At 43.6% G+C, this 24,196-nt stretch overlaps 1 protein-coding gene across 6 annotated transcripts in view; it reads left to right on the forward strand.

Annotated features, from left to right (window-relative positions):
- The window catches only part of LOC138713870 (GTPase-activating Rap/Ran-GAP domain-like protein 3), an 878,969-nt gene that overhangs the window by 831,458 nt on the left and 23,315 nt on the right, over window positions 1-24,196 (forward strand). For 4 of the 6 annotated variants that reach the window (XM_069846337.1, XM_069846343.1, XM_069846339.1 and 1 more), the window contains 3 exons: window positions 20,756-21,050; window positions 22,286-22,399; window positions 23,839-24,005. In XM_069846337.1, coding sequence (XP_069702438.1) covers window positions 20,756-21,050; window positions 22,286-22,399; window positions 23,839-24,005 — 576 coding nt within the window. The remainder of the gene's footprint in view (window positions 1-20,755; window positions 21,051-22,285; window positions 22,400-23,838; window positions 24,006-24,196) is intronic. The other 2 variants (XM_069846338.1, XM_069846341.1) reach the window with 1 other exon arrangement.

The raw sequence follows: 24,196 nt of genomic DNA on the forward strand, positions 1-24,196 counted from the left end.
CTTTGGTAGAGGCACACACAGGAAGATACAATGGGAGAGGCATGATGTAGACAAAGAGGAACACTCACAGGGAGAGACAAACAGTAAGGAAAAGACACACACTTTGGTAGAGGCACACACAGGGAGAGACAAGGGGAGACACATGATGTAGACAAAGAGGAACACTCACAGGGAGAGACAAACAGTAAGGAAAAGACACACACTTTGGTAGAGGCACACACAGGGAGAGACAAGGGGAGAGACATGATGTAAACAAAGAGGAACACTCACAGGGAGAGACAAACAGTAAGGAAAAGACACACACTTTCGTAGAGGCACACTCAGGAAGAGACAAGGGGAGAGGCATGATGTAGACAAAGAGGAACACTCACAGGGAGAGACAAACAGAAAGGAAAAGACAATCACTTTGGTAGAGACACACACAGGAAGATACAATGGGAGAGGCATGATGTACACAAAGAGGAACACTCACAGGGAGAGACAAACAGTAAGGAAAAAACACACACTTTGGTAGAGGCACAGACAGGGAGAGACAAGGGGAGAGGCATGATGTAGACAAAGAGGAACACTCACAGGGAGAGACAAACAGAAAGGAAAAGACAATCACTTTGGTAGAGGCACACACAGGAAGATACAATGGGAGAGGCATGATGTAGACAAGGAGGAACACTCACAGGGAGAGACAAACAGAAAGGAAGAGACACACACTTTGGTAGAGGCACACACAGGGAGAGACAAGGGGAGAGACATGATGTAGACAAAGAGGAACACCCACAGGGAGAGACAAACGGAAGGGAAAAGACACACACTTTGGTAGAGGCAAACACAGGGAGAGACAAGGGAAGAGACATGATGTAGACAAAGAGGAACACACACAGGGAGAGACAAACAGAAAGGAAAAGACACACACTTTGGTAAAGGCACACAGGGAGATACAAGTGGAGAGACATGATGTAGACAAAGAGGAACACTCACAGGGTGAGACAAACTAACAGGAAAAGACCCACACTTTGGTAGAGGCACACACAGGGAGAGACAAGGGGAGAGACATGATGTAGACAAGACGAACACTCACAGGGAGAGAGAAACAGAAAGGAAAATACACACACTTTGGTATAGGCACACACAGGGAGAGACAAGGGGAGAGACATGATGTAGACAAAGAGGAACACTCACAGGGAGAGACAAACAGAAAGGAAAAGACACACACTTTTGTAGAAGCACACACAAGTATATACAGGGAGAGCCATGATGTAGACAAAGAGGAACACTCACAGGGAGAGACAAACAGAAAGGAAAAGACACACACTTTGGTAGAGGCACACACAGGGAGAGACAAGGGGAGGGGCATGATGCAGACAAAGAGGAACACTCACAGGGAGAGACAAACAGAAAGGAAAAGACACACACTTTGGTAGAGGCACACACAGGGAGAGACAAGGGGAGAGACATGATATAGACAAAGAGGAACACACACAGGGAGAAACAAACGGAAAGCAAAAGACACACACTTTGGTAGAGGCACACACAGAGAGAGACAAACTAACAGGAAAAGACCCACACTTTGGTAGAGGCTGCCACAGGGAGAGACAAGGGGAGAGACATGATGTAGACAAAGAGGAACACTCAAAGGGAGAGACAAACTAACAGGAAAGACACACACATTGGTAGAGGCACACACAGGGAGAGACAAGGGGTGAGGCATGATGCAGACAAAGAGGAACACTCACAGGGAGAGAGAAACAGAAAGGAAAAGACACACACTTTTGTATAGGCACACACAGGGAGAGACAAGGGGAGAGACATGATGTAGACAAACAGGAACAATCACAGGGAGAGACAAACAGAAAGGAAAGGACACACACTTTTGTAGAGGCACACTCACAGGGAGAGACAAACAGAAAGGGAGAGACACACACTTTGGTAGAGGCACACACAGGGAGAGACAAGGGGAGAGACACGATGTGGACAAAGAGGAACACACACAGGGAGAGACAAACAGAAAGGAAAAGACACACACTATGTAGAGGCACACACAGGTAGAGACAAGGGGAGAGACATGATGTAGACAAAGAGGAACACTCACAGGGAGAGCCAAACAGAAAGGAAAAGACACACACAGGGAGAGACAAGGGGAGGGGCATGATGTAGACAAAGAGGAACAATCACAGGGAGAGACAAACTAACAGGAAAAGACCCACACATTGGTAGAGGCACACACAGGGAGAGACAAGGGAGAGACATGATGAAGACAAAGAGCAACACACACAGGGAGAGACAAACAGAAAGGAAAAGACACACACTTTGGTAGAGTCACACACAGGGAGAGACAAGGGGAGAGACATGATATAGACAAAGAGGAACACACACAGGGAGAGACAAACAGAAAGGAAAAGACACACGCATTGGTAGAAACACACACAGGGAGAGACAAGGGGAGAGGCATTATGTACACAAAGAGGAACACACACAGAGAGAGACAAACAGAAAGGAAAAGACACACACTTTGGTAGAGGCGGCCACAGGGAGAGACAAGGGGAGAGACATGATATAGACAAAGAGGAACACACACAGGGAGAGACAAACGGAAAGCAAAAGACACACACTTTGGTAGAGGCACACACAGAGAGAGACAAACTAACAGGAAAAGACCCACACTTTGGTAGAGGCTGCCACAGGGAGAGACAAGGGGAGAGACATGATGTAGACAAAGAGGAACTCTCAAAGGGAGAGACAAACTAACAGGAAAAGACACACACATTGGTAGAGGCACACACAGGGAGAGACAAGGGGTGAGGCATGATGCAGACAAAGAGGAACACTCACAGAGAGAGAGAAACAGAAAGGAAAAGACACACACTTTGGTATAGGCACACACAGGGAGAGACAAGGGGAGAGACATGATGTAGACAAACAGGAACAATCACAGGGAGAGACAAACAGAAAGGAAAGGACACACACTTTTGTAGAGGCACACTCACAGGGAGAGACAAACAGAAAGGGAGAGACACACACTTTGGTAGAGGCACACACAGGGAAAGACAAGGGGAGAGACACGATGTGGACAAAGAGGAACACACACAGGGAGAGACAAACAGAAAGGAAAAGACACACACTATGTAGAGGCACACACAGGTAGAGACAAGGGGAGAGACATGATGTAGACAAAGAGGAACACTCACAGGGAGAGACAAACAGAAAGGAAAAGACACACACAGGGAGAGACAAGGGGAGGGGCATGATGTAGACAAAGAGGAACAATCACAGGGAGAGACAAACTAACAGGAAAAGACCCACACATTGGTAGAGGCACACACAGGGAGAGACAAGGGAGAGACATGATGAAGACAAAGAGGAACACACACAGGGAGAGACAAACAGAAAGGAAAAGACACACACTTTGGTAGAGTCACACACAGGGAGAGACAAGGGGAGAGACATGATATAGACAAAGAGGAACACACACAGGGAGAGACAAACAGAAAGGAAAAGACACACGCATTGGTAGAAACACACACAGGGAGAGACAAGGGGAGAGGCATTATGTAGACAAAGAGGAACACACACAGAGAGAGACAAACAGAAAGGAAAAGACACACACTTTGGTAGAGGCGGCCACAGGGAGAGACAAGGGGAGAGACATGATGTAGACAAAGAGGAACACACACAGGGAGAGACAAACAGAAAGGAAAAGACACAAGCATTGGTAGAGGCACACACAGGGAGAGGCAAGGGGGTGCATTATGTAGACAAAGAGGAACACACACAGGGAGAGACAACCAGAAAGGAAAAGACACACACTTTGGTAGAGGCGGCCACAGGGAGAGACATGATGTAGACAAAGAGGAACACACACAGGGAGAGACAAACAGAAAGGAAAAGACACACACTTTTGTAGAGGCGGCCACAGGGAGAGACAAGGGGAGAGACATGATGTAGACAAAGAGGAACACACACAGGGAGAGACAAACAGAAAGGAAAAGACACAAGCATTGGTAGAGGCACACACAGGGAGAGACAAGGGGAGAGGCATTATGTAGACAAAGAAGAACACACACAGGGAGAGACAAACAGAAAGGAAAAGACACACACTTTGGTAGAGGCAGCCACAGGGAGAGACAAGGGGAGAGACATGATGTACACAAAGAGGAACACACACAGGGAGAGACAAACAGAAAGGAAAAGACACACACTTTGGTAGAGGCACACAAAGGGAGAGACAAGGGGAGACACATGATGTAGACAAAGAGGAACACACACAGGGAGAGACAAACAGAAAGGAAAAGACATACACTTTGGTAGAGGCACACACAGGGAGAGACAAGGGGAGAGACATGTTGTAGACAAAGAGGAACACACACTTGGAGAGACAAACAGACAGGAAAAGACACACACTTTGGTAGAGGCACACACAGGGAGAGACAAGGGGAGAGGCATGATGTAGACAAAGACGAACACTCACAGGGAGGGACAAACGGAAAGGAAAAGACACACACTTTGGTAGAGGCACACACAGGGAGAGACAAGGGGAGAGGCATGATGTAGTCAAAGATGAACACTCACAGGGAGAGACAAACAGAAAGGAAATGACACACACTTTGGTACAGGCACACACAGGGACAGACAAACGGAAAGGAAAAGACACACACTTTGGTAGAGGCACACACAGGGAGAGACAAGGGGAGAGACATGATGTAGACAAAGACGAACACACACAGGCAGAGACAAACAGAAAGGAAAAGACACACACTTTGGTACAGGCACACACAGGGAGAGACAAGGGGAGAGACATGATGTAGACAAAGAGGAACACTCACAGGGAGAGACAAACTAACAGGAAAAGACACACACATTGGTAGAGGCACACACAGGGAGAGACATGGGGAGAGGCATGATGCAGACAAAGAGGAACACTCACAGGGAGAGAGAAACAGAAAGGAAAAGACAACAATTATTAGAGGCACACACAGGGAGAGACAAGGCGAGAGGCATGATGTAGACAAAGAGGAACAGTGACAGGGAGAGACAAACAGAAAGGAAAAGACACACTCTTTGGTAGAGGCGCACACACAGGGAGAGACAAGGGAGACACATGATGTAGACAAAGAGGAACACACACAGGGAGAGACAAGCAGAAAGGGAAAGACACACACATTGGTAGAGGCACACAGAGGGAGAGACAAGGGGAGAGACATGAAGTAGACAAAGAGGAACACACACAGGGAGAGACAAACACAAAGGAAAAGACACACAGTTTGGTAGAGGCACACACAGGGAGAGATAAGGGGAGAGACATGAAGTAGACAAAGAGGAACACACACAGGGAGAGACGAACAGAAAGGAAAAGACACTCACTTTGGTAGAGGCACACACAGGGAGAGACAAGGGGAGAGGCATGATGTAGACAAAGAGGAACACTCACAGGGAGAGACAAACAGAAAGGAAAAGACAATCACTTTGGTAGAGGCACACACAGGAAGATACAATGGGAGAGGCATGATGTAGACAAAGAGGAACACTCACAGGGAGAGACAAACAGTAAGGAAAAGACACACACTTTGGTAGAGGCACACACAGGGAGAGACAAGGGGAGACACATGATGTAGACAAAGAGGAACACTCACAGGGAGAGACAAACAGAAAGGAAAAGACAATCACTTTGGTAGAGGCACACACAGGAAGATACAATGGGAGAGGCATGATGTACACAAAGAGGAACACTCACAGGGAGAGACAAACAGTAAGGAAAAGACACACACTTTGGTAGAGGCACACACAGGGAGAGACAAGGGTAGAGGCATGATGTAGACAAAGAGGAACACTCACAGGGAGAGACAAACAGAAAGGAAAAGACAATCACTTTGGTAGAGGCACACACAGGAAGATACAATGGGAGAGGCATGATGTAGACAAGGAGGAACACTCACAGGGAGAGACAAACAGAAAGGAAGAGACACACACTTTGGTAGAGGCACACACAGGGAGAGACAAGGGGAGAGACATGATGTAGACAAAGAGGAACACCCACAGGGAGAGACAAACGGAAGGGAAAAGACACACACTTTGGTAGAGGCAAACACAGGGAGAGACAAGGGAAGAGACATGATGTAGACAAAGAGGAACACACACAGGGAGAGACAAACAGAAAGGAAAAGACACACACTTTGGTAAAGGCACACAGGGAGATACAAGTGGAGAGACATGATGTAGACAAAGAGGAACACTCACAGGGAGAGACAAACTAACAGGAAAAGACCCACACTTTGGTAGAGGCACACACAGGGAGAGACAAGGGGAGAGACATGATGTAGACAAGAGGAACACTCACAGGGAGAGACAAACTAACAGGAAAAGACACACACATTGGTAGAGGCACACACAGGGAGAGACAAGGGGTGAGGCATGATGCAGACAAAGAGGAACACTCTCAGGAAGAGAGAAACAGAAAGGAAAATACACACACTTTGGTATAGGCACACACAGGGAGAGACAATGGGAGAGACATGATGTAGACAAAGAGGAACACTCACAGGGAGAGACAAACAGAAAGGAAAAGACACACACTTTTGTAGAAGCACACACAAGTATATACAGGGAGAGACATGATGTAGACAAAGAGGAACACTCACAGGGAGAGACAAACAGAAAGGAAAAGACACACACTTTGGTAGAGGCACACACAGGGAGAGACAAGGGGAGGGGCATGATGCAGACAAAGAGGAACACTCACAGGGAGAGACAAACAGAAAGGAAAAGACACACACTTTGGTAGAGGCACACACAGGGAGAGACAAGGGGAGAGACATGATGTAGACAAAGAGGAACACTCAAAGGGAGAGACAAACTAACAGGAAAAGACACACACATTGGTAGAGGCACACACAGGGAGAGACAAGGGGTGAGGCATGATGCAGACAAAGAGGAACACTCACAGGGAGAGAGAAACAGAAAGGAAAAGACACACACTTTGGTATATTCACACACAGGGAGAGACAAGGGGAGAGACATGATGTAGACAAGCAGGAACAATCACAGGGAGAGACAAACAGAAAGGAAAGGACACACACTTTTGTAGAGGCACACTCACAGGGAGAGCCAAACAGAAAGGGAGAGACACACACTTTGGTAGAGGCACACACAGGGAGAGACAAGGGGAGAGACACGATGTGGACAAAGAGGAACACACACAGGGAGAGACAAACAGAAAGGAAAAGACACACACTATGTAGAGGCACACACAGGTAGAGACAAGGGGAGAGACATGATGTAGACAAAGAGGAACACTCACAGGGAGAGACAAACAGAAAGGAAAAGACACACACAGGGAGAGACAAGGGGAGGGGCATGATGTAGACAAAGAGGAACACTCACAGGGAGAGACAAACTAACAAGAAAAGACCCACACATTGGTAGAGGTACACACAGGGAGAGACAAGGGAGAGACATGATGAAGACAAAGAGGAACACACACAGGGAGAGACAAACAGAAAGGAAAAGACACACACTTTTGAAGAGGCACACACAGGTAGATACAATGGAGAGACATGATGTAGGCAAAGAGGAACACTCACAGGGAGAGACAAACAGAAAGGAAAAGACACACACTTTTGTAGAGGCACACACAGCGAGAGACAAGGAGAGAGACATGATGTAGACAAAGAGGAACACTCACAGGGAGAGACAAACAGAAAGGAAAAGACACACACTTTGGTAGAGGCACACACAGGGAGAGACAAGGGGAGAGACACGATGTGGACAAAGAGGAACACACACAGGGAGAGACAAACAGAAAGGAAAAGACACACACATTTGTAGAGGCACACACAGGTAGATCAAGGGGAGAGACATGAAGTAGACAAAGAGGAACACTCACAGGGAGAGACAAACAGAAAGGAAAAGACACACACAGGGAGAGACAAGGGGAGGGGCATGATGTAGACAAAGAGGAACACTCACAGGGAGAGACAAACTAACAGGAAAAGACCCACACATTGGTAGAGGCACACACAGGGGGAGACAAGGGAGAGACATGATGAAGACAAAGAGGAACACACACAGGGAGAGACAAACAGAAAGGAAAAGACACACATTTTGGTAGAGTCACACACAGGGAGAGACAAGGGGAGAGACATGATATAGACAAAGAGGAACACACACAGGGAGAGACAAACAGAAAGGAAAAGAAACACACTTTGGTAGAGGTACACACAGGGAGAGAGAAGGGGAGAGACATGATGTAGACAAAGAGGAATACTCACAGGGAGAGACAAACAGAAAGGAAAAGACACACACTTTGGTATAGTCACACACAGGAAGAGACATGATATAGACAAAGAGGAACACACACAGGGAGAGGCAAACAGAAAGGAAAAGACACACACTTTGTTAGAGGTACACACACAGGGAGAGACAAGGGGAGTGACATGATGTAGACAAAGAGGAACACTCACAGGGAGAGACAAACTGAAAGGATAAGACACACACTTTGGTAGAGGCACACACACAGGGAGAGACAAGGGGAGAGACATGATGTAGACAAAGAGGAATACTCACAGGGTGAGACAAACTGAAAGGAAAAGACACACACTTTGGTAGAGGTACACATACAGGGAGAGACAAAGGGAGAGACATGATGTAGACAAGGAGGAACACACACAGGGAGAGACAAACAGAAAGGAAAAGACACAAACTTTGGTAGAGGTACACACACAGGGAGAGACATGATGTAGACAAAGAGGAACACACACAGGGAGAGACAAACAGAAAGGAAAAGACACACACACTGGTAGAGGCACACACACAGGGAGAGACAAGGGGACAGACATGATGTAGACAAAGAGGAACACTCGCAGGGAGAGACAAACAGAAAGGAAAAGATACACACTTTGGTAGAGGCACACACAGGGAGAGACAAGGAGAGAGACATGAAGTAGACAAAGAGGAACACTCACAGGGAGAGACAAACAGAAAGGAAATGACACACACTTTGGTAGAGGCACACACAGGGAGAGACAAGGGGAGAGACATGATGTAGACAAAGAGGAACACTCACAGGGAGAGACAAACAGAAAGGAAAAGACACACACTTCGGTAGAGTCACACACACGGAGAGACATGATGTAGACAAAGAGGAACACACACAGCGGGAGACAAACAGAAAGGAAAAGACACACACTTTGGTAGAGGTACACACACAGGGACAGACAAGGTGAGAGACATGATGTAGGCAAAGAGCAACACTCACAGAGAGAGACAAACACAAAGGAAAAGACACACACTTGGTTAGAGGTACACACACAAGGAGAGACAAACAGAAAGGAAAAGACACACACTTTGGTACAGGCACACACAGGGAGAGACAAGGGGAGAGACATGATGTAGACAAAGAGGAACACACACAGGCAGAGACAAGGGGAGAGACATGATGTAGACAAAGAGGAACACTCACAGGGAGAGACAAACAGAAAGGAAAAGACACACACTTTTGAAGAGGCACACACAGGTAGATACAATGGAGAGACATGATGTAGGCAAAGAGGAACACTCACAGGGAGAGACAAACAGAAAGGAAAAGACACACACTTTTGTAGAGGCACACACAGCGAGAGACAAGGAGAGAGACATGATGTAGACAAAGAGGAACACTCACAGGGAGAGACAAACAGAAAGGAAAAGACACACACTTTGGTAGAGGCACACACAGGGAGAGACAAGGGGAGAGACACGATGTGGACAAAGAGGAACACACACAGGGAGAGACAAACAGAAAGGAAAAGACACACACATTTGTAGAGGCACACACAGGTAGAGACAAGGGGAGAGACATGAAGTAGACAAAGAGGAACACTCACAGGGAGAGACAAACAGAAAGGAAAAGACACACACAGGGAGAGACAAGGGGAGGGGCATGATGTAGACAAAGAGGAACACTCACAGGGAGAGACAAACTAACAGGAAAAGCCCCACACATTGGTAGAGGCACACACAGGGGGAGACAAGGGAGAGACATGATGAAGACAAAGAGGAACACACACAGGGAGAAACAAACAGAAAGGAAAAGACACACATTTTGGTAGAGTCACACACAGGGAGAGACAAGGGGAGAGACATGATATAGACAAAGAGGAACACACACAGGGAGAGACAAACAGAAAGGAAAAGACACACACTTTGGTAGAGGTACACACAGGGAGAGAGAAGGGGAGAGACATGATGTAGACAAAGAGGAATACTCACAGGGAGAGACAAACAGAAAGGAAAAGACACACACTTTGGTAGAGTCACACACAGGAAGAGACATGATATAGACAAAGAGGAACACACACAGGGAGAGGCAAACAGAAAGGAAAAGACACACACTTTGTTAGAGGTACACACACAGGGAGAGACAAGGGGAGTGACATGATGTAGACAAAGAGGAACACTCACAGGGAGAGACAAACTGAAAGGATAAGACACACACTTTGGTAGAGGCACACACACAGGGAGAGACAAGGGGAGAGACATGATGTAGACAAAGAGGAATACTCACAGGGTGAGACAAACTGAAAGGAAAAGACACACACTTTGGTAGAGGTACACATACAGGGAGAGACAAAGGGAGAGACATGATGTAGACAAGGAGGAACACACACAGGGAGAGACAAACAGAAAGGAAAAGACACACACTTCGGTAGAGTCACACACACGGAGAGACATGATGTAGACAAAGAGGAACACACACAGCGGGAGACAAACAGAAAGGAAAAGACACACACTTTGGTAGAGGTACACACACAGGGACAGACAAGGTGAGAGACATGATGTAGGCAAAGAGCAACAATCACAGAGAGAGACAAACACAAAGGAAAAGACACACACTTGGTTGGAGGTACACACACAGCGGGAGACAAACAGAAAGGAAAAGACACACACTTTGGTAGAGGTACACACACAGGGAGAGACAAGGGGAGGGGCATGATGCAGACAAAGAGGAACACTCACAGGGAGAGACAAACAGAAAGGAAAAGACACACACTTTGTTAGAGGCACACACAGGGAGAGACATGATATAGACAAAGAGGAACACACACAGGGAGAAACAAACGGAAAGCAAAAGACACACACTTTGGTAGAGGCACACACAGAGAGAGACAAACTAACAGGAAAAGACCCACACTTTGGTAGAGGCTGCCACAGGGAGAGACAAGGGGAGAGACATGATGTAGACAAAGAGGAACACCCACAGGGAGAGACAAACGGAAGGGAAAAGACACACACTTTGGTAGAGGCAAACACATAGACACAGAGGGAGAGTCTGACAATAAACAAAGAGGAACAAACATATTGAGAGACAAATACACAGGAACAGCGACATACACATAGGGAGAGGCACACACATAGACACAGAATGAGAGTCTGACATAAAAAAGAGGAACAAACATAGGGAGAGACAAATACACAGGAACAGTGACACACACATTGGGAGAGGCACACACATAGACACAGAGGGAGAGTCTGACTATAAACAAAGAGGAACAAACATCGGGAGAGACAAATACACAGGAACAGTGACAGACACATTGGGAGAGGCACACACATAGACAGAGAGGGAGAGTCTCACTATAAACAAAGAGGATCAAACATAACGAGAGACAAATACACAGGAACAGTGACACACACATTGGGAGAGGCACACACATAGACACAGAGGGAGAGTCTGACTATAAACAAAGAGGAACAAACATCGGGAGAGACAAATACACAGGAACAATGACATACACATTGGGAGAGGCACACACATAGACACATAGTGAGAGTCTCACTATAAACAAAGAGGAACAAACATAGGGAGAGGCAAATACACAGGAACAATGACATACACATTGGGAGAGGCACACACATAGACACATAGGGATATTCTCACTATAAACAAAGAGGAACAAACATAGGGAGAGACAAATACACAGGAACAGTGACATACACATTGGGAGAGGCACACACATAGACACATAGGGAGAGTCTCACTATAAACAAAGAGGAACAAACATAGGGACAGACAAATACACAGGAACAATGACACACACATTGGGAGAGGCACACACATAGACACAGAGGAAGAGTCTGTGTATAAACAAAGAGGAACAAACATAGGGAGAGACAAATACATAGGAACAGTGACACACACATTGGGAGAGCCACACACATAGACACAGAGGGAGAGTCTGACTATAAACAAAGAGGAACAAACATAGGGAGAGACAAATACACAGGAACAGTGACATATACATTGGGAGAGGCACACACATAGACACAGAGGGAGAGTCTGACTATAAACAAAGAGGAACAAACATATTGAGAGACAAATACACAGGAACAGTGACATACACATTGGGAGAGGCACACACATAGACACAGAGGGAGAGTCTGACAATAAACAAAGAGGAACAAACTTAGGGAGAGACAAAAACACAGGAACAGTGACATACACATTGGGTGAGGCACACACATAGACACAGAGGGAGAGTTTGACAATAAACAAAGAGGAACAAACTTAGGGAGAGACAAATACACAGGAACAATGACATACACATTGGGAGAGGCACACACATAGACACAGAGGGAGAGTCTGACAATAAACAAAGAGGAACAAACATAGGGAGAGACAAATACACAGGAACAGTGACATACATATTGGGAGAAGCACACACAGAGATACAGAGGGAGACACTGACATAAACAAAGAGAAACAAACATAGGGAGAGACAAATACAGAGGAACAGTGACATACCAATTGGGAGAGGCACACACATAGACACAGAGGGAGAGACTGACAATAAACAAAGTGGAACAAACATAGGGAGAGACAAATACACAGGAACAGTGACACACACATTGGGAGAGGCACACACATAGACACAGAGGAAGAGTCTGAGTATAAACAAAGAGGAACAAACATAGGGAGAGGCAAATACACAGGAACAGTGACACACACATTGGGAGAGCCACACACATACACACAGAGGGAGATTCTGACTATAAACAAAGAGGAACAAACATAGGGAGAGACAAATACACAGGAACAGTGACATACACATTGGGAGAGGCACACACATAGACACAGAGGGAGAGTCTGACAATAAACAAAGAGGAACAAACATAGGGAGAGACAAATACACAGGAACAGTGACACACACATTGGGAGAGCCACACACATAGACACAGAGGGAGAGTCAAACTATAAACAAAAAGGAACAAACATAGGGAGAGACAAATACACAGGAACAGTGACACACACATTGGGAGAGCCACACACATAGACACAGAGGGAGAGTCTGATTATAAACGAAGAGGAACAAACATAGGGAGAGACAAATACACAGGAACAGTGACACACACATTGGGAGAGCCACACACATTGACACAGAGGGAGAGTCTGACTATAAACAAATAGGAACAAACATAGGGAGAGACAAATACACAGGAACAGCGACATACACATTGGGAGAGCCACACACATTGACACAGAGGGAGAGTCTGACTATAAACAAAGAGGAACAAACATATTGAGAGACAAATACACAGGAACAGCGACATACACATAGGGAGAGGCACACACATAGACACAGAGTGAGAGTCTGACATAAAAAAGAGGAACAAACATAGGGAGAGACAAATACACAGGAACAGTGACACACACATTGGGAGAGGCACACACATAGACACAGAGGGAGAGTCTGACTATAAACAAAGAGGAACAAACATCGGGAGAGACAAATACACAGGAACCGTGACATACACATTGGGAGAGGCACACACATAGACAGAGAGGGAGAGTCTCACTATAAACAAAGAGGAACAAACATAACGAGAGACAAATACACAGGAACAGTGACACACACATTCGGAGAGGCACACACATAGACACAGAGGGAGAGTCTGACTATAAACAAAGAGGAACAAACATCGGGAGAGACAAATACACAGGAACAATGACATACACATTGGGAGAGGCACACACATAGACACATAGGGATAGTCTCACTATAAACAAAGAGGAACAAACATAGGGAGAGACAAATACACAGGAACAGTGACATACACATTGGGAGAGGCACACACATAGACACATAGGGAGAGTCTCACTATAAACAAAGAGGAACAAACATAGGGACAGACAAATACACAGGAACAATGACACACACATTGGGAGAGGCACACACATAGACACAGAGGAAGAGTCTGTGTATAAACAAAGAGGAACAAACATAGGGAGAGACAAATACACAGGAACAGTGACACACACATTGGGAGAGCCACACACATAGACACAGAGGGAGAGTCTGACTATAAACAAAGAGGAACAAACATAGGGAGAGACAAATACACAGGAACAGTGACATATACATTGGGAGAGGCACACACATAGACACAGAGGGAGAGTCTGACTATAAACAAAGAGGAACAAACATATTGAGAGACAAATACACAGGAACAGTGACATACACATTGGGAGAGGCACACACATAGACACAGAGGGAGAGTCTGACAATAAACAAAGAGGAACAAACTTAGGGAGAGACAAATACACAGGAACAGTGACATACACATTGGGTGAGGCACACACATAGACACAGAGGGAGAGTTTGACAATAAACAAAGAGGAACAAACTTAGGGAGAGACAAATACACAGGAACAATGACATACACATTGGGAGAGGCACACACATAGACACAGAGGGAGAGTCTGACAATAAACAAAGAGGAACAAACATAGGGAGAGACAAATAACACAGGAACAGTGACATACATATTGGGAGAAGCACACACAGAGATACAGAGGGAGACACTGACATAAACAAAGAGAAACAAACATAGGGAGAGACAAATACAGAGGAACAGTGACATACCAATTGGGAGAGGCACACACATAGACACAGAGGGAGAGACTGACAATAAACAAAGTGGAACAAACATAGGGAGAGACAAATACACAGGAACAGTGACACACACATTGGGAGAGGCACACACATAGACACAGAGGAAGAGTCTGAGTATAAACAAAGAGGAACAAACATAGGGAGAGGCAAATACACAGGAACAGTGACACACACATTGGGAGAGCCACACACATACACACAGAGGGAGATTCTGACTATAAACAAAGAGGAACAAACATAGGGAGAGACAAATACACAGGAACAGTGACATACACATTGGGAGAGGCACACACATAGACACAGAGGGAGAGTCTGACAATAAACAAAGAGGAACAAACATAGGGAGAGACAAATACACAGGAACAGTGACACACACATTGGGAGAGCCACACACATAGACACAGAGGGAGAGTCAAACTATAAACAAAAAGGAACAAACATAGGGAGAGACAAATACACAGGAACAGTGACACACACATTGGGAGAGCCACACACATAGACACAGAGGGAGAGTCTGATTATAAACGAAGAGGAACAAACATAGGGAGAGACAAATACACAGGAACAGTGACACACACATTGGGAGAGCCACACACATTGACACAGAGGGAGAGTCTGACTATAAACAAATAGGAACAAACATAGGGAGAGACAAATACACAGGAACAGTGACATACACATTGGGAGAGGAACACACATAGACACAGAGGGAGAGTCTTACTATAAACAAAGAGGAACAAATATAGGGAGAGACAAATACACAGGAACAGTGACATACACATTGGGAGAGGCACACACATAGACACAGAGGGAGAGTCTGACAATAAACAAAGAGGAACAAACATAGGGAGAGACAAATACACAGGAACAGTGACACACACATTGGGAGAGGCACACACATAGACACAGAGGAAGAGTCTGAGTATAAACAAAGAGGAACAAACATAGGGAGAGACAAATACACAGGAACAGTGACACACACATTGGGAGAGCCACACACATAGACACAGAGGGAGAGTCTGACTATAAACAAAGAGGAACAAACATAGGGAGAGACAAATACACAGGAACAGTGACATACACATTGGGAGAGGCACACACATAGACACAGAGGTAGAGTCTGACTATAAACAAAGAGGAACAAACATATTGAGAGACAAATACACAGGAACAGTGACATACACATTGGGAGAGGCACACACATAGACACAGAGGGAGAGTCTGACAATAAACAAAGAGGAACAAACTTAGGGAGAGACAAATACAGAGGAACAGTGACATACACATTGGGTGAGGCACACACATAGACACAGAGGGAGAGTCTGACAATAAACAAAGAGGAACAAACATAGGGAGAGACAAATACACAGGAACAGTGACATACACATTGGGAGAGGCACACACATAGATACAGAGGGAGAGTCTGACTATAAACAAAGAGGAACAAACATAGGGAGAGACAAATACAGAGGAACAGTGACATACACATTGGGAGAGGCACACAAATAGACACAGAGGGAGAGACTGACATAAACAAAGATGATCAAACATTGGGAGAGACAAATACACAGGAACAGTGACACACACATTGGGAGAGGCACACACATAGACACAGAGGGAGAGTCTGACTATAAACAAAGAGGAACAAACATAGGGAGAGACAAATACAGAGGAACAGTGACATACACATTGGGAGATGCACACACATAGACAGAGAGGGAGAGTCTGACTATAAACAAATAGGAACAAACATAGGGAGAGACAAATACACAGGAACAGTGACATACACATTGGGAGTGGCATACACATAGACACAGAGGGAGAGTCTGTCTATAAACAAAGAGGAACAAACATAGGGAGAGACAAATACACAGGAACAGTGACACACACATTGGGAGATTCACACACATAGACACAGAGGGAGTGTCTGACTATATACAAAGAGGAACAAACATAGGGAGAGACAAATACACAGGAACAGTGACCCACACATTGGGAGAGGTACACACATAGACACAGAGGGAGAGTCTGACAATAAACAAAGAGGAACAAACATAGGGAGAGACAAATACACAGGAACAGTGACACACACATTGGGAGAGGTACACACATAGACACAGAGGGAGAATCTGACAATAAACAAAGAGGAACAAACATAGGGAGAGACAAATACACAGGAACAGTGACACACACATTGGGAGATGTACACACATAGACACAGAGTGAGAGTCTGACAATAAACAAAGAGGAACAAACATAGGGAGAGACAAATACACAGGAACAGTGACACACACATTGGGAGAGGCACACACATAGACACAGAGGGAGAGTCTGACTATAAACAAAGAGGAACAAACATAGGGAGATACAAATACACAGGAACAGTGACCCACACGTTGGGAGAGGCACACACATAGACAGAGAGTGAGAGTTTGACAATATACAAAGAAGAACAAACATAGGGAGAGACAAATACACAGGAACAGTGACATACACTTTGGGAGAGGCACACACATAGACACAGAGGGAGAGACTGACATAAACCAAAAGGATCAAACATAGGGAGAGACAAATACACAGGAACAGTGACACACACATTGGGAGAGGCACACACATAGCCACAGAGGGAGAGTCTGACTATAAACAAAGAGGAACAAACATAGGGAGAGACAAATACACAGGAACAGTGACACACTCATTATGAGAGGCACACACATAGACACAGAGGGAGAGACTGACATAAACAAAGAGGAAGAAACATAGGGAGAGACAAATACACAGGAACAGTGACACACACATTGGGAGAGGCACACACATAGACAGAGAGGGAGAGTCTGACTATAAACAAAGAGGAATAAACATAGGGAGAGACATATACACAGGAACAGTGACACACACATTGGGAGAGTCACACACATAGACACTGAGGGAGAGTCTGGCAATAAAGAGGAACAAACATTGGGAGAAACAAATACTCAGGAACAGTGACATACACATTGGGAGAGGCACACACATAGACACAGAGGGAGAGTCTGACTTTAAACAAAGAGGAATAAACATAGGGAGAGACAAATACACAGGAACAGTGACATACACATTTGGAGAAGCACACACATAGACAGAGAGGGAGAGTCTGACTATAAACAAAGAGGAATAAACATAGGGAGAGACAAATACACAGGAACAGTGACATACACATTGGGAGAGGCACACACATAGACAGAGAGGGAGAGTCTGACTATAAACAAAGAGGAATAAACATAGGGAGAGACAAATACACAGGAACAGTGACACACACATTGGGAGAGGCACACACATAGACACAGAGGGAGAGTCTGGCAATAAACAAAGAGGAACAAACATAGGAAGAAACAAATACACAGGAACAGTGACATACACATTGGGAGAAGCACACACATAGATAGAGAGGGAGAGTCTGACAAAATACAAAGAGGAACAAACAAAGGGAGAAACAAATACACAGGAACAGTGACATACGCATTGGGAGAGGAAGACACATAGACACAGATGGAGAGTCTGACAATAAACAAAGGGGAACAGACATAGGGAGAGACAAAAACACAGGAACAGTGACATACACATTGGGGACGCACACAGAAGGAAGGACAGACATAAACAAATAGGAACGGACACTGGGAGAGACAAACACAAGGAGAAGACATACTCAAGTGTACACATACACATACTGAGAGAGTGACATACAAAGTGGTAGAGGCTGACAAAGTGGTTGACACACACATTGGTTGAGACACACACAGGGAGAAACTCACAGCCAGAGGTACAAACAGAGAAAGGTACACTCAGATTGAAAGACATAAATAAAGAAGGACATACACAGGGAGAGACAAACATACAGGAAGTCACACACATAGAGAGAATGACACATACATCCTTAGGGGCGCACAAAGGGAATGACAAGCATGAACAATTGAGTACGCAGACAGGGAGAGACAAACACGCAGAGGAGACATACGTAGAGAGAGTGGCACACAAATTGGGACAGGCACACAGGGAGTGGATGGCACAATAAAAAAGGAAAGCACACAGGAAGAGAGACACATTGGGAGAGGCACTCTCAAAGAGATTGACACACATTGGGAGAGGCACACACAGAGAGACACATCGGGAGAGGCACCCACAAAGAGATTGACACACATTGGGAGAGGCACACACAGAGAGACACATTGGGAGAGGCACCCACAAAGAGATTGACACACATTGGGAGAGGCACACACAGAGAGACACATTGGGAGAGGCATTCACAAAGAGATTGACACACATTGGGAGAGGCACACACAGAGAGACACATTGGGAGAGGCACCCACAAAGAGATTGACACACATTGGGAGAGGCACACACAGAGAGACACATTGGGAGAGGCACCCACAAAGAGATTGACACACATTGGGAGAGGCACACACAGAGAGACACATTGGGAGAGGCACTCTCAAAGAGATTTACACACATTGGGAGAGGCTCACACAGAGAGACACAGCGGGAGAGACTGATACTAAGAGAAACATACAGATGGAGAGACACACAAGGTGGGATACACTCACACAGGAATAGTCACGCTAAAGGAGACAGGAAGGGAGAGAAATACATGGAGAAACACATATAAGGTGGAGTATAAGCCTACATATACACACAAGTATAGAGGCACAGACAGGGAGAGAAAGATACACACACAGGAAAAGACACACACACAGAGACTCAGGATGTGCTTTGCAATTGTAGAATATAGATTTGAAAACTGAAATATAGCTGGAGCAGAACTTAACAACAATGCCAACATGTCATGAAAAGAAGTTGCATACTTTCACAGTTAATAGTAAAAGACGACCCCACATGCATATGCACAAACAATGCATGAACAGTGGACGACATGTCTGTTAATATGAACTGTGAAACTTTGAAATAGAATAGATATATATGAATATGTTAAAGTCTGGTAGAAAATGTCCTATTGCAGAAATGAACTCGAGCACAAACAGTTAAACACATTTAAAAAATTAGTAAATTATATGAACTTTAAAAACTATAATTATCTAATCGAACCTAAATCCTAGGTAAACATCACAAAGAAATATTGTACGGACGTGGACATATTATAAACAAAATTCTTACAATTTTGCATATCATTACAGGAGATAGAAATATGCAAAAATGTCAACTGTACTCTAAATTGAAGAGTCAAATTTTGTAAAAATATATAATAAAAATCTTTAATTTTACTAATAAGTGTAAATATGCAAAATGTCAACTGTAGTCCAAATTGAAGACTCTAATTTTGTAAAAATATGTAATAAAAATCTTCAATTTTGCTAATAATTTGTAAATATGCAATATGTCAACTTTACTCTAAATTAAGAGTCAAATTTTGTAAAATTATATAATAAAAATCTTCAATTTTACTAATAAGTGTAAATATGTAAAATGTCAACTGTAGTCCAAATTGAAGAGTCTAATTTTGTAAAAATATGTAATAAAAATCTTCAGTTTTGCTAATAATTTGTAAATATGCAAAAATATCAATTGTAGTCTAAATTCAAGAGTCAAATTTTGTAAAAATATATAATATAAGTCTTCAATTTTTCTAATAATTTGGAAATACGCAAAGATGTCAACTGTAATCTAAATTGAAGAATGATATTTTGTAAAAAATATATAACAAAACTCTTCAATTTTGCTAATAATTTGTTCACGTCTGTATATAAGTTGTCAGAAAGTAGCTTAATATGATGTTGTATTGCTGGTACTAAAACCACATATATATTAATTGTATAAACTTACATATACATTGCCGATTTGTGCAGACAATGCTGAACAGGCGGGCCTTCAGCGACGTGCTGCCGGATCCCCCGCGAGGTTCACGTCGCAAGGAGGAGGCCCGCCAAGTGGAGTTCGTCCGCATTGGACAAGCACTCAAGCTGGACACTATCGTGAAGGGCGATGCGCCCACCAGCCTGGCCACCACGGGGCTCTTCAAGCGCGCCCCCTGGGAGCCCCAGTGTTTCTACCCAGACTTCGGGCACGAGGTCACGTGTGGAGACTCCTGGGGAGACTCTAGGCTGCTCGTCGCCACAGAGGCGGGCGTCTACTTGGTGGAAGGTACGTTAGCTCCGATCTCTTCTTTAGAGAGAATGTTAGCTGCTTATCTAGCATAATCTGGTTACATTCTATGTTCTGTTCCTAAGCCATAGTCATTACTAGAGCTAGGAATTTTAGGTGCTGCATAATTTTTTTTCAGTTAATGACTGAATATATCCGTTAAATAACCAATTATGTAATTTGAGAATTTCCATGTCTCAAATTTATTCAAACTATTGCAGGAGAAGTTATCTACGTAGGCCTACCTAGGTGAAACAAAACATTCCTCTGGTTATGATGAAATACCAAGTAAAGTTCTGAAATTTACAATTCATGTTGATTTTCAGCTAGGCCAATATACATTTATACGTGCATTAAGTTTTTAAAATATCAATCCTAATGACTTGACATTCAAATTTTTTAATGTTAAGTCATTAGGATTGATCAATCAATCAATCTTCTTAATGTATCCAGCTGTTTGCTAACAACACAAAGTCGACTATAGTCCCCTGTAGTCTATTCAGGTGTTGTTTTTCACGAGAAATGAGGGGTATTTTGATCGGTGTTCATTATAGATGCCTGTTGCTAGTAGCCAGAGGTGGGGTGTAGTCAATATATACTGCAGGGCTGTGTCTTCTGCAACTGGTACTGATGATTTTAATTTACTTCTTTTGTGGTTTATGGATGGACAGTATAGAAGAATGTGTTCCAGATCTTCATCATGATTATTACACCACAGACAAGTAGGATTATCAGAAATGTGAAATTGGTGTAGGTACAATTGAGTGACAATGTGACCTGTTCTGCTCTTGTTAAAAATGTTTGAACATGTCTGGGCAAGTTTTTCTACATTCCCAGGTCATTTGGTTTCTTTTGTACAGACTGTAAAATTTTTCCTTTGTCAGAAGAGAGCCAATTGTTGATCCATAGGTTTGTAAAATGAGACTTTACTGAAGCAAAAGCACTGAATAGAGATATCACTTGAAGAGGTCTTGGTTTGCAAAATGTTGCCTGTTTTGCAAATATACGTGGTCATTAAAGTATTTTAACACTCCATAAAATATTTAATTACATAATATAAAATATATAGCTTGAAATTGAGTAATATTAGCAATAATGAATGTTTGATAACCTAATCAATGACAAATGTGATACACTGTTAATTCTGAGTCTGACAGTTAACATAACTGCAGAGTTCCACCAGTGCCTTAGAATACAGTACAGTCTGGCAGGACGTTGGTACATGGTTGATGTAGCAACTGTGTTTGCAGAGAGCTTGTCTCATCGCCTGGTGTTCGACAAGACAGTATCAGTCAAGCAGCTACATGTGGTGGAAGCCCACGGCATCTTGTTGTTCCGAGCTGATAAAGGTAATGTCTATTTTATTTTTGTGCTTACCTAGACTTAGATAGGCATATTTATCGTGTGAATAATTTCAAGGGAAGAATTGTTCCGGGCCGGGTATCGATCCCGGGACCTCTGGTTGAACGTACCAGCACTCTGCCAACTGAGCTACCCAGGAACTCCACCCGACACCGTCTCAACTTTTCCATTTATATTCACACAACTCGCGTGGGCTGACGAAATGCCAGAGACCCACATCGAGTGCACGCAATCTCTGTGTGACTTGGAATTGTGGTTTTCTGTTAACGTACACAGTGACACAGTCCCTTGAAATTATTCAAATCTGCTTTACAGGGAGCTTTACCTGAAAGACTAGATTTGCATATTTATCATGTGTTTTCATTTTCACCTGTCTCCATGTCTTCTTGAAGTAGTCCTAATGCTTCAGTGGAGAGAGTTTTTCTTCGGTGAGCATGATGTGCACATCCCAAAAATCCAGAATGAGTTTAGAAACTGTTTGAGCCATGCTTGCTATCTTTTCTATTGTATTGTATTAACATTCCATGGTATTGGTACATCACTTCTCAGCTAGAATATGGAACATATCAAAAAATCTTAATATTACTATAAAGTCTTAATTATAGTCACAGTCTAGTTGAAATATATACAGAAGAGTTTTACAATATTCTAGTACAACACAAGGGCTTAGTATCAATACTTAATACAAGACAGAAATATTCATGCAGTGTTGTTGAATGTCATAAATTCACTTAAAGAATAGAAGGTGTGAGAAATTGGGTCCCTTCTTCTTTAATTTGATCCTAAATAATCTAATGTTTTGAGTTTGATTTTTTATAACCATAGAGAGGCTATTAAAAATTTTAACTGCCATATAACGCACTCCTTTTTGATAGCACGATAGACTCGCCGATGGAGTATGAAAGTCGCTTTTTGACGTGTATTTATGCTATGAACTGTTGAATTAGTTACAAAATTTTAACGATTACATACGAGGAAGTTTATTAATGAAAAAAATATACTGACAGGCCATGGGCATTATTTGTAGTTTTTGAAAATAGTCCTACACAATTCCCTAGATGTGGCACCTACTATTATTGTAATTACTCTTTTGTGTACTAGGAATATATTGTTACTGTCTGTAGAATTTCCCCAGAATATTATTCCAAAACTGATTATCTAGGGGAAGTATGCAAAGTATATTGTTTTTAAGATATTGATATTTACTATCTCTTGCATAGATGTAATAGCAAAGCATGGTGAATTTAGTTTGAGGGATAATTTTTTGAACCAAATTCACCTTGACCTCTCAAGAATATACTGAAAAATTGGTAATCCAGTAAAAATCTTAAAAATTCACTATTTTGAAAAAATGTCTATAGTTTAAATACTAGATAGTTATAATGAATATTTTTAGTGTGTAGCTAGAATTGTTCTGGCTTCGCAGGTCGCGACAGCAAGATCCACGTGTTTCGTCTTTCGGATTTTGACGCCGATTTCTCCATCGACAGCTCCGCACGGGGACGTCAAGATCTGAAGGAACATCGACTAGAAAGGACACGGGGTTGCCACATGTACGCCATCAGCAGACCGGGGGGTTCGCATCTGAGAATGGTAAGTGCGAGAACCATCCATCTATAGCACATCTTCATAGAACTGAATTGTTGCATAGAACATATGAGAAATAATAATAATAATAATGATAATAAGAATAATTAAATTATCAGCACTTATGGCTTTGCTGTTGGTAGTTGAAGAGAATAAAGTATGAAGATGATATGGATAGCACAGCATCATAGAACTGA

The sequence above is a fragment of the Periplaneta americana genome, chromosome 14, assembly GCF_040183065.1.
Source record: "Periplaneta americana isolate PAMFEO1 chromosome 14, P.americana_PAMFEO1_priV1, whole genome shotgun sequence".
NCBI lineage: Eukaryota > Metazoa > Arthropoda > Insecta > Blattodea > Blattidae > Periplaneta > Periplaneta americana.